Source organism: Aquarana catesbeiana, linkage group LG06 (assembly GCF_042186555.1).
Source record: "Aquarana catesbeiana isolate 2022-GZ linkage group LG06, ASM4218655v1, whole genome shotgun sequence".
NCBI classification, from domain to species: domain Eukaryota; kingdom Metazoa; phylum Chordata; class Amphibia; order Anura; family Ranidae; genus Aquarana; species Aquarana catesbeiana.
The window spans coordinates 7,335,348-7,348,493 of NC_133329.1; the positions used below are offsets into that span (position 1 = coordinate 7,335,348).

Here is a 13,146-nt window from a genome sequence, read left to right on the forward strand (position 1 = left end):
CACCACCAATTTAGCGGGAAAGGCCCATTTGTGTGCGATGTTGCAATTTCGGAGGACTGCAATGACTTGGGTAAATTCTCTTTGTTGTGGTGGCCACCTATATATCTGTGTAAAGTGACATGGAGGAGTAAAGGTCTGGCAGGGGAGTGGTAGTCCGGGCTGCAGACATGATTATTTCCTTCACTTGGAAGAAATGAATATGCGTCAGTACATCTCGCAGAACTGTTTCTAGTAGGTAGTTCGGTTTAGCGATCCTGTGAGCGTGGTCAATAGCGTTATCAGCTTGCGATAGTTGGGGAATGAGCTTGAGAAACAATTATTGAATGTAATGGATTGGATCTGGAGATTTGACGGTCTCAGGGATACCTCTGAACTTTATGTTGTTTCTCCTGGAGCGATCCTCCAGGTCGGTCACTTTAGCTTGCAAAAATCGTATTTCCTCAGAGTGCTGGTGGTATGCTTCAGAGGCCTCATGGTGAGCAGAGGCATGTTCTGTGATTCTCTCTCCAGCATGTCTGGAGGACATTAGTTATGAGGAAAGGTTACGAGCACTGAACTTATTCTCTCTGGAGAAGAGACGCCTGAGAGGGGATATGATTTCAATGTACAAATACCGTACTGGTGTCCCCACAATAGAGTGAATACAGCTGAATAAAACAAAAAAGGTGTCTGTCTTCATTTCTGGCAGCAAAGCAACAAAATGTGATTATTTTGAAGGAGGGTAATTCTTTTCTATACCCACTGTACATCGAGGTAAAGTAGAAAGTCATATTAAAGTATATGTAAACAATCACCTTGTAAAGAACTGAATTAGTTTAAAATTAAAATGAAAGGCAAAACATTTGTGTATAGATATAAAAATAAAAATAATAAAGATTATAAATACCTTTTTTTCTCTTTTTTTATAAATTATCACATTCCCTCTGTTCTCAGTTGCATAAGGGCTGGGGGAGGAGACACAGCATTACATCAAACTTTCCAGTGAATGGCTGTGCAGGGGAGGGGCGTGTCATGAAAAGTCTGATCATTGGAGGAGAGCAGGCTGAGTTCCCAGCATAGCTAGAGAGTTGACCACGCTGTGTTCTCCAGCTTAGTGGGGTCAGTTTATAATAAGAGAATAGGAAAGCAGAGGGACTGGCAGGAACACCAGGGATTTCACACAAAGCAAGTAATACAAAGAGAACAGGAGATTTTCTCATTCAAGTACATGGTACAGCAGGCATATATCAGGAATATGAAATGCTAGGGTAACAAACACTTTAATGTCTGGTGTTGGAAGGTTCCCCGAGGTCATCAATTCAAGTCCTGAAGGTAAACTGATCCTGTGCCTGGTGTGCTCAAGGAGGAACAGCAGGAGACTCAGCAAGATGTGAGCTGGAGGTAGCTGTAACCAGCATGGAGTGCAGGGACCCCTGGACCGGAAGTGACATCAGCGTGTGGCAGGGATCAATCAGATGGCGTGTTTTAAAGAAAACACTTCTTTCTCAGACCCTACAGGTGGTCCCTGCATTCCACATGGCTTACTGCTACCTCCAGCTTGCTTCCTGTTGAGTCTCCTTCTATTCCTCCTTGCAAAGCACATACAAGGCACAGGAACATTTTACCTTCAGGACTTGTATTGATGACCTCAGGGAACCTTCAAATGCCTGCTACAGACCTTAATATGCCTTTCTACTTTACCTCAATATAAATTGCAATTTGGCTTTTTAATAAATCCAGTTACTTATCTGCTACACTTAGTCTGGCGCCACCCCTGGTGTTCCCTTTGTTGTTTCTTACAGAGTATTCTGCACTCTATGGGGAGCTGCCACTTAGGTTGTTTTAGCTGCATACATTTATGGCCTTCATGGACTTGTTTATATGGACTTTTTATTAAAGATGTATTGTTATGTGTGCATAACAGTAGAAAGTAGAAAGGCTGAGTCTGGTGCCCTCTTGTGTTCCCTTTTTTATAAATAAAATATTTGTGTGTAGCAAGTGGATATTTACAATGTATATCTTTTTTTTTTGTTTGGTATGGTAGGGTGGCATTTTATTTCTTCAAAAATTCAGAGTAAAATGTAAAAACAAAAGTATTCAGAGGACATTTGTTAGTAAAATGTAAAAACAAAAGTATTCAGAGGACATTTGTTGGGGCTCCATTCCATAAATGTATCTAAGAAACAATACAAATGTGTTTACATCAGCGGGTGGCTCTACTGATACCACAGCAAAGAAATTATAGAAACTTTGTGACAAAGTGTGAGGTTGGCTGATGTGTTCCTTACATGTTTTGAGGTAAAAGAATGAGTCTTCGAACCATTTGATACTAAAACACAACCAAATATAATTAACAATACAAGAAAAGCAGAATTGTCAGATACATGGTTCAAATTCTGAAAGTGATTTTAGATATTTTCTATTGGGGAAATTGTATATATAGAGGTTTTACTAATGCGTCTTCTACTCACTTTTGGAAAATGGAAAGCCTATTTACCATAATGACACTCAAACAGTTCCCAGATCTTTCTTTTTCCTGGGAAACTTGTTTTGTATAATAATCTACCGTAGATGTCCTAACCGGCTCTTATACGAAAGATACTCCACTTAATAATCACAATTCTTACAACAAAAAACAGCTTTTCATTGAATTATAGACGCCGGTCAGATATAAAGATACTGTACTTCTGTGTCTAGATAATTTCTACAAATGAGGATTTAATGTAGATGAACTTTCTATTACGGAGGAGACAATCCTTCTAAAACCATTGTGAATTGCTGCTCTCAAGTCCTGGTTCCTCAGGCTGTAAATCAGAGGATTGAGGAGAGGGACAATCGTTGTGTAAAAGACGGCCAACACTTTGTCACCAGCAAAATGTTGTTTGGGGCTTGGCCGAAAATAATTAAACATAATGGAGCAATAAAATAAAAAGACCACTGTCAGGTGAGACATACATGTAGAGAAAACTTTACTCATTTTATCTTTAATTTGCATTTTCAGGACAGTTCTGAATATATAGACATAAGAAAGGATGGTCAGTATCAGAGAGCCACCTCCAAGGATGGCACCAAGGAGAAAGATGAGTAGAATGTTGATGAAGATGTCACTGCAGGAGATTTGAAACAACTGTGGAAGTTCACAGAAGAAGTTTTGTATAATTTCTGATCCACAAAATGTTAAATTGAATCCACAAAGTGTGTGAACTAAAGTATTAGTCAAAGCAAAGCACCATACAATGGAGACCAACTGACCACATGCTTTTGAACTCATGATCTGTGTGTAACGTAACGGCTGACAAACAGCATTATATCGATCATAGGACATGGCAGTCAGCAGAAAAATCTCAGTATCGATGAAGAACATAAAGAAGAAGACTTGCGTTATACAAGCTGTTATGGAAATCATTCTTGTCTTGGTGTGAAGGTCAAATAACATTCGTGGGACGGTGACTGAAGAACAGCAGAGGTCCAAACTGGCCAGGTTCCCAAGGAAGAAATACATAGGAACATGGAGGTGAGAGTCGGTGACTATGAGGACAATGATCAGAAAATTCCAGATTAATGTCAGAAGGTAGATGAGAAGGAAGAAGAGAAAGAGAGGGACCTGAAGAGCTGGAATATCAGACAATCCGGAGAGGAAGAATTCATTTATTATTGTCTGATTTCCCATTTAAATCTTTTACTAATATGTATTTATTATTAAAAAAAAAGGAAACTGTGTGGCAATAAATTGTATAAAATTAACCTTTTTTCCTGCAACTTATGGGATAACTTGATGTGAAGACAATCATCAGAAAATTCCAGATTAATGTCAGAAGGTAGATAAGAAGGAAGAAGAGAAAAAGAGGAAGATGAAGAGCTGGAGGGTCAGACAATCCAGAGAAGATGAACACCTCCAAAAGTGTCTGATTTCTCATTGCAATATTCTTGGATCTTATTTTCTTGGTAAGATATGTAAATAAAAAATAAAGAAAACACACATAAATCACAATGCACCTCTGAAATTCATTGAAAGGTTTGATTTACAGTGCCTTGAAAAAGTATTCATACTCCTTGAATTTTTCCACATTTCATGTTAAAATCAAAAACATAAATATATTTTATTGGGATTTTATGTGATAGACAAAGTGGCACATTGTGAAGTGGTAGGAAAATAATAAATGTTTTTCAACATTTTTTACAAATAAATGTGTGAAAAGTGTGGCGTGCATTTGTATTCAGCCCCCTTTACTCTGATACCCCTAACTAAAATCTATTGGAACCAATTGCCTTCAAAAGTCATCTAATTAGTAAATAGAGTCCATCTGTGTGTCATTTAATCTCAGTATAAAAACAACTTTTCTGTGAAGCCCTCAGAGGTTTTTTAGACAACCTTAGTGAACAAACAGTATCATAAAGGCCAAGGAACACACCAGACAGGTCAGGGATAAAGTTGTGGAGAAGTATAAAGCAGGGTTAGGTTATAAAAAAATATCCCAAGCTTTGAACATCTCACGGAGCTCTGTTCAATCCATCATCGGAAAATGAAAAAAGTATGGCACAACTGCAAACCTACCAAGACATGGCCGTCCACCTAAACTGACCAGCCAGGAAAGGAGAGCATTTATCTGAGAAGAGCAAAGAGGTCCATGGTAACTCTGGAGGAGCTGCAGAGATCCACAGCTCAGGTGGGAGAATCTGTCCACAGGACAACTATTAGTTGTGCTCTCCACAAAACTGCTGCTCCTTTCTGCCAGTCCCTTCACTGGCTTCCTCTTGCTTCCTCTTGTTACCTCCTCCCATGCTCGCCTCCAGGACTACTCTAGAGCCTCTCCCATCCTGTCCTGGTATGTCCGGTCAGCCCCCACCCTGTCCACCTTTGGGAGATCCCTGAAAACTCATTTATTCAGGGAAGCCTATTTCACACCCACCTAAGAACAGTACCCGAGCCACCCTCATCAAACCATCCCACACAGCTTTTACCTTTTGTACCATCTCCCTTTATAATGTAAGTTACATGAGCAGGGCCCTCCTGTCCACTTCTGTATTGAACTGTATTGTAAATGTGCTGCCCCCTCTACATTGTAAAGCGCTGCTCAAATGTTGGTGCTATATAAATCCTGTATAATATATATTGTGTATATATATGATTGCACAGGTGTGGGCTGGGTTCAAGTTAGACCCAGGTATGGAGCTCAGGGCTCCACTCAACAGACAGGAGGTTTGTGCATGGGAGGCAAGGAGACTCCTATCCTCTCTAGGATTCAGAGTGGCAGGTTACATTAATGGTGAAACCCCTGTATGGGAAATTGCTGTCTTCTGTGAATTTTCTGTTCCTTTAAATAAGAGTGGGCTGCCATGCCCTTAAAGATGCAGTTATGGACTGGTGCAACTAAAAAATTTATTCAAAACTTGAGTCTAGTCATCCCGATCTTTAATATATATATATGTGTGTGTGTGTACTTAATGATTCTGAATGTACGGGTGTAGAAACAGAATAAACCACAATTACACATAAAAAGGGACTTCAGGACAGGTAGAATAGAAATGGCAGACCAATGGGTATTGTTAAGAGTTTACTGTGTCAAGAAACAAGGATTATAAAATGCAGCATTTAGTTACATAGTTACATAGTTACATAGTAGGTGAGGTTGAAAAAAGACACAAGTCCATCAAGTCCAACCTATGTGTGTGATTATGTGTCAGTATTACATTACATATCCCTGTATATTGCGGTCATTCAGGTGATTATCTAATAGTTTCTTGAAGCTATCAATGCTCCCCGCTGAGACCACCGCCTGTGGAAGGGAATTCCACATCCTTTCCGCTCTTACAGTAAAGAACCCTCTACGTAGTTTAAGGTTAAACCTCTTTTCTTCTAATTGTAATGAGTGGCCACGAGTCTTATTAAACTCTCTTCTGCGAAAAAGTTTTATCCCTATTGTGGGGTCACCAGTACAGTATTTGTAAATTGAAATCATATCCCCTCTCAAGCGTCTCTTCTCCAGAGAGAATAAGTTCAGTGCTCACAACCTTTCCTCATAACTAAGATCCTCCAGACCCTTTATTAGCTTTGTTGCCCTTCTTTGTACTCGCTCCATTTCCAGTACGTCCCTCCTGAGGACTGGTGCCCAGAACTGGACAGCATACTCCAGGTGCGGCCGGACCAGAGTCTTGTAGAGCTGGAGAATTATCGTTTTATCTCTGCAGTTGATCCCCTTTTTAATGCCAATATTCTGTTTGCTTTATTAGCAGCAGCTTGGCATTGCATGCCATTGCTGAGCCTATCATCCACTAGGACCCCCAAGTCCTTTTCCATCCTAGATTCCCCCAGAGGTTCTCCCCCCAGTGTATAGATTGCATTCATATTTTTGCCACCCAAATGCATTATTTTACATTTTTCTACATTGAACCTCATTTGCCATGTAGTCGCCCACCCCATTAATTTGTTTAGGTCTTTTTGCAAGATTTCCACATCCTGTGGAGAAGTTATTGCCCTGCTTAGCTTAGTATCGTCTGCAAATACAGAGATTGAACTGTTTATCCCATCCTCCAGATCGTTTATGAACAAATTAAATAGGATTGGTCCCAGCACAGACCCCTGGGGGACCCCACTACCCACCCCTGACCATTCTGAGTACTCCCCATTTATCACCACCCTCTGAACACGCCCTTGTAGCCAGTTTTCAATCCATGTACTCACCCATGGTCCATGCCAACGCACCTTATTTTGTACAGTAAACGTTTATGGGGAACTGTGTCAAATGCTTTTGCAAAATCCAGATACACCACGTCTACGGGCCTTCCTTTATCTAGATGGCAACTCACCTCCTCATAGAAGGTTAATAGATTGGTTTGGCAAGAACGATTCTTCATGAATCCATGCTGATTACTGCTAATGATATCATTCTTATTACTAAAATCTTGTATATAGTCCCTTATCATCCCCTCCAAGAGTTTACATACTATTGATGTTAGGCTAACTGGTCTGTAATTCCCAGGGATGTTTTTTGGGCCCTTTTTAAATATTGGTGCTACATTTCATTTCAAATGGCAACTTGGTTACCTGTGTGCAAAAGTGAAGAGAATGCAACTTTGCCAATACAATAAGTAAGAGAGGCCAAGGTACATGGTTTTTAAACAACAAGATCCAAAGTGTTTGTTCAACCAATTAGTTGCCATTGCATCTTAGTAGATAGGGAAGGAAAATTTGGAGAAGCTTTTAAACCAGGTGGCGTGGGGGGGGTTCAGAGGAAGCGATAGCCAACTGTGAGCGGAGGTCAGAGGGAATAAATAGAGGCATTAGTAGTAATATAATAACTAAACTCTGGGTGAGTGGATTGGCTTTAACGTAAAAAGACATATTAAAGAGAACAAAATGCCCTTCAATAAATATAAGGCCGAGGGGTCATTGTCAGCATTTCAGCACTACAATGAATGCAATAAGAAATGTAAAAATGCAAAAAGGGCAGCTAAAATAGAGGCACAGAGCGGAGGAGAGAAAAATAAACCCTAAGACATTTTTTTAAATATATCAAAAGTAAAAAAAGTGAGGTCAGAGCATATTGGCCCCATAAAGGATGACCATGGGAAGTTGGTTACAAATGAAAAGGAGAAAGCAACTGTACTAAATGCTTTCTTCTCCTGTTTTTACACAGGAAAAGGAGGGGTATAACAATGACTCTACTGTTAGCAACACATCTCAGGATGTACTCTTGTGGCTAACAGAAGCCGATGTCCAGAAAAAGAATAGAAAAACTTAAAACAAATAACTCACCAGGATAGGATGGCTTACACCCAAAAGTCCTCAAAGAACTCAGTCAGGTTATAGCCAGACAGCTATTCCAAATTTTTATGGACAGCATACTGACAGGAATGGTACCAGCTGATTGTCAAAGTGCCAACATGGTACCAATATTCAAAAAAGGGCTGAAACATTTACCTGGGAACTACAGACCAGTCAGTCTAACATAGATAGTATGTAAACTATTGGAGGGGATGATAAAGGACAAATCCAATAATTTGCTGATGAAAACAGTATCATTGGTAGTAATCAGCATGGGTTTATCTGGACATTCTACAAGGAAGTGTGCTGCCTTCTATATAATGGAAGGCCTGTGGATGTGGTGTATCTTGATTTTGCAAAAGCATTTGAACTGTTTCCCCATAGACGCTTAATTCACAAACTGAGGTCTGTAGGCAGGGACCATAGGGTTTGTACCTGGATAGAAAACTGGTTACAGGGGCGTGTCCAGAGGGTGGTGGTAAATAGCGAGTACTCAGAATGGTCTGGAGAGGTATGCGGGGTACCCCATGGCTCTGTCCTGGGAACAATTCTGTTAAATTTTTTCATAAATGATAGAGGTTTGTATAAAAAGCTCAATCTCATTGTTTGCTGAAGACACAAATTGAGGTAGGAAAATAACTTCAAGGCAAGCTATAGAAACTTTACAAGAGGACCTCAAAAAATAATAAGCTGAGCAACTACATGGCAAATGAGATTTAATGTTAAAAAATGTAAAGTAATGCACTTGGGGGCTAAAAACGCCAATGCAAGTTACTGGCTAGGAGGAGAACCTCTGGGGGAATTTAGGATGGAGAAAATCTGGGGGGACTAGTAGATCAGAGACTCAGCAATGGCATTATTTAGTAATATTTGCAACTTGAAAAATCAGGAAAAAGTATTACTTATACCTCTCAATGATCCCCCACAAAGATTAACTAAACGAAAGGAAAGGAAAAGGGAAAGGGAACAGTTAAATGCTGAAGTCCCTTTTTTTAGCTGCATTCAAGATTTTGCCTCTGATTCCAGAGTCTCCTCTGGAAAGCTCAGTTCAATGGAAGAAGGTCTGATTTGGAGACATTGTGCTGAACAAAATAAAGTAAATATAATAGAAAGGCATGTTGAATCATAATGCAGTTGTATTATCCACACATACATATATTTATAATACATACATTTCTCCCAAAGTCTCCTGAGCACACAGGAGTCCTCATTGGCTCTGATTTCATCTGAGATTAATCTAAAACTTTCCTCCAATAAATTTCTACAGAAAATAAATTAACGGCTAAATTCATGTATCCTTCAGAGAGACACAACGTTTCTCTACTGATAATTTAGTAACTGAGATAAACAATTCAAGTTTGAAAGGGAAAGTGTAAAAGTGAGACGCTAAAGGTGTAAAAAGTTCAGATAATGACCAAAACAATGTGGAAAAGTATAATAAAAGATACGATACTAAAGAATGGAGTGATAGGAGGAAAGTTTATTCTCCTGCTAATGTTGTATTGGGCTTGTCAGGCTTTAGAGTCATGTCAATTTTCATAAAAAGTAAAACATTTTTGTATAAAACATATAAAGTTAATTGTGAATCACATTTGTTGGGATGTTTTTTATTTTTGTCAAAATATGAAAAATTATTAAATAAATGACCAATAGAAAATGTTTAATTTGGAAAAAATGTGTAAATAATGGTGAAATAGAAAATTATCTCCACTAATCAAAAACCAGGTGGTTATTGCGGACATTCCATGTAAATATGGAAAAAAAAAACAGAACTTTAAAGGCAACCACTACACCATTACCATTACTTTAAAACAATATACATTTTATTGGTTCACATTAACCCAATCCTGCCCGGCCTATAGCTTATTGACGTCCGAGCGGTGGATCTTCTTATCCTGACTGGGTGCCATATCATGTGTCCATATTATGTATCCAATCACAGCCGGTCACAACTGTAAACAGTAGAGCCGTTAACAGCGAGCCCGGCTTCTTCTTCTCACACACCGATAGTGTGAGGAGGGATCTGTGAGTGATTGTGACTTTACTTTACTGTCTTACACATTACTGTGCACCACACACCTCCCTAATAAAGAGAACCTGTCACCAGGGATCTGTCACACAGGCCATCAGTACCGCCTTCAGTGACCTGTCATACAGGCCATCAGTACCGCCATCAGTATCCCCATCAGTGACCTGTCATACAGGCCATCAGTACCGCCATCAGTACCCCCATCAGTGACCTGTCATACAGGCCATCAGTACCGCCATCAGTACCCCCATCAGTGACCTGTCATACAGGCCATCAGTACCACCATTCATGATCTGTCACACAGCCCATCAGTACCACCAACAGTAATCTGTCTCACAGGCCATCAGTACCACCATCAGTACCACCATATGTGACCTGTCATGCAGCCCATCAGTATGGCCATCAGTGAAATGTCACACAAGCCATCAGTACCGCTAACAGGGATCTGTCTCACAGGCCATCAGTACCCCCATCACTGACCTGTCATACAGGCCATCAGTACCCCCATCACTGACCTGTCATACAGGCCATCAGTACCCCCATCAGTGAGCTGTCATACAGGCCATCAGTACCGCCTTTAGTGACCTGTCACACAGCCCATCAGTACCACCATCAGTACCACTATATGTGATCTCCCACACAGCCCATCAGTACCACCATTCGTGATCTGTCACTAGGGATGAGCTGAACACCCCCCGGTTCGGTTCGCAGCAAAACATGCGAACAGGCAAAAAATTTGTGCGAAGACAGTTAAAGTTCCCCACAGGGGAACCCCAAACCAAAATTTTTTTTAAAATGCGTGGGGTCCCCCCAAATTCCATACCAGGCCCTTCAGGTCTGGCATGGATTTTAAGGGGAAACCCGCGCCAAAATGTAAAAAAAAAGGCATGCCCCCCCAAAATCCATACCAGACCCTTATCTGAGCATGCAACCTGGCAGGTCAGGATGAGGGGACAAGCGAGTGCCCCCACCCTCCTGAACCATATCAGGCCACATGCCCTCAACAAAGCACCTTGTTCCCATGTTGATGGGGACAAGGGTCTCATCCCCACAACCCTTGCCCGGTGGTTGTGGGGGTCTGCGGGCGGGGGGCTTATCAGAATCTGGAAGCCCCCTTTAACAAGGGGACCCCCAGATCCCGCCCCCCCTGTGTGAAATGGTAACGGGGTACAAATGTACCCCTACCATTTCACAAAAAATGTGTGAAAATGGAAAAAAAAGACAATACACACCTTGGGACAAGTCCTTTATTTAAAAAAAATAAAAAATAAAACTGTCTTCTTCTTCTCTCGCTCTGACTGACAGAAAAAGAAAAAAAAAGCCGCATGCCGCCTACAATCGAGCTCCATGGGAGGCACCTGCCCTAATGACCGGCCTCTCAGGTGACAGCTCTTTTATAACTGAGGGTGGGTTAAAGGACTTGTCTCAAGGCATGTATTGTCGTTTTTTTTACCATTTTCATACATTTTCTGTGAAATGGTAGGGGTACATTTGTACCTCTTCTGATAAGCCCCCTGCCCACAGACCCCCACAACCACCGGGCAAGGGTTGTGGGGATGAGGCCCTTCTCACCATCATCATGGGGACAAGGTGCTTTGGGGGGCTACCCCAAAGCACCCTCCCAATGTTGAGGGCATGTGGCCTGGTATGGTTTAGGAGGGGGGACACTCTCTCATCCCCCCTTTTTTCCTGTGGCCTGCCAGGTTGCATGCTCGGTGTGGAATTCCCTTCCACAGGCGGTGGTTTCACTGTGAGGCATCAATAAATTCAAAAAACTATTAGATAAGCACCTGAACGACCACAACATACAGGGATATACAATGTAATACTGACATATAATCACACACATAGGTTGGACTTGTGTCTGTTTTCAACCTCACGTACTATGTAACTATGTACGTGACAAGGACGGGGGGGAGGGATGCAACAAAACACTTCAGTCTTCAGTAAAATGGGGAGGGGTTGGATATTCTGCCATGACTTTATCATTGCCCGGGTCTTCTTGTCTCAATGATGACCACTCCCCTCATTCTTTTCTCTTTTGGGAAGTGAGAAAAAAGATGTCACAGACAGAAAAAAGCAGGTATTCTTGGGAAAGGGGCATCAATTACATCCTCTAATGGGCCAGGAGCTTAATCAGATTTGGCTTTCTGAAAATGTAATGCCGCGTACACACGGTCGGACTTTTCGTCTACAAAAGTCCAACGGACGCTGACGGACTAAAGCTGGCTGGTAATCCGATCGTGTGTGGGCTTCTCCGGACTTTCAACGGACTTTTTTAGCCTCAAATCCGACGGACTTTAGATTTGAAACATGCTTCAAATCTTTACGTCGTAACTACGACGGACCCCGAAATCCGCTCGTCTGTGTGCTAGTCCGACGGACAAAAACCCACGCTAGGGCAGCTATTGGCTACTGGCTATAAACTTCCTTATTTTAATCCGTTGTACGTCATCACGTACGAATCCGTCGGACTTCCGCCGGAAGTCTGTCGGACAGGCTGTCGGACTTTTGTAGCTGAAAAGTCCGACCGTGTGTACGCGGCATAAGTGTTGAAAATCCAAAGGAAGCACAAATACCAACCTCTTCAGTCCTGGATATGAACTCTAGAACAAAACAAGTGTGATGTGCAAAATATAAAAAGGTAGCCTGACCAACACACACCTCACCTGGCACGAGTGGTAAGCAAGTAAAAGCAGCCTCAGCTTGATTCTACCAGATCACAATTGCAACATGTTTCACCCTCCCGGGGCATAATCATGGATCTCAATCATCTCCATCTCTAGAAGGGAGATTCCAATTGGTCAAAACGGTCACATGTCAACTTGTGACCAATCAGAATCACTCTGATTCATTCTCTCTCTCTCTCTCTCTCTCTCTCTCTCTCTCCAATACAGCTCGCCAAAATAACACCATTATCCTGTTATGGGGGGGTAATATCCTGTCATGGAGGTGGTAATATCCTGTTATGGGGTGTTTCTCTGCAGTAGGGACTGGAGCACTTGTCAGGATAGAAGGAAGAATGGATGGGGCAAAATACCTTCAAACTTTTGAGGACATTTTGCTGCCCTCTGCTGGCAGAAAGTTGTCAATTGGAAGAAGGTTTTCCTTCCACCATGACAATGGCCCAACGTACAAAGCACTAATGACCAAACAGTGGTTGGAGGAGAAGGCAGGGAATGTCCACCAATGAGCACACAGTGGTTGGAGGAGAAGGCGGGAATTGTCCAACAATGAGCGCACAGTGGTTGGAGGAGAAGGCAGGGAATGTCCACCAATGAGCACACAGTGGTTGGAGGAGAAGGCAGGGATTGTCCACCAATGAGCACACAGTGGTTGGAGGAGAAGGCAGGGATTGTCCATCAATGAGCAC

The 13,146-nt window shown here is 41.7% G+C and overlaps 1 protein-coding gene across 1 annotated transcript; it reads right to left on the reverse strand.

Moving 5' to 3' along the window:
• Positions 1-706: 706 nt before the first annotated feature.
• Positions 707-3,649, reverse strand: LOC141147453 (olfactory receptor 1500-like). The gene is made up of 2 exons (XM_073634690.1): positions 2,746-3,649; positions 707-741 (listed from the first exon to the last, which is right to left on the reverse strand). The coding sequence occupies exons 1-2, from the start codon at positions 3,647-3,649 to the stop codon at positions 707-709; spliced, it is 939 nt and encodes a 312-aa protein (XP_073490791.1).
• Positions 3,650-13,146: the final 9,497 nt, after the last annotated feature.

What these genes read in the sequence shown, in the direction of transcription:
- LOC141147453 (XM_073634690.1), bottom strand. Translation starts at nt 3,649, where the DNA reads ATGGGAAATCAGACAATAATAAATGAATTCTTCCTCTCCGGATTGTCT. An exon ending in GAGAGCAGCAATTCACAATG is followed by an intron (nt 742 to 2,745) that starts GTTTTAGAAGGA and finishes CTCGATGTACAG; the next exon opens with TGGGTATAGAAAAGAATTAC.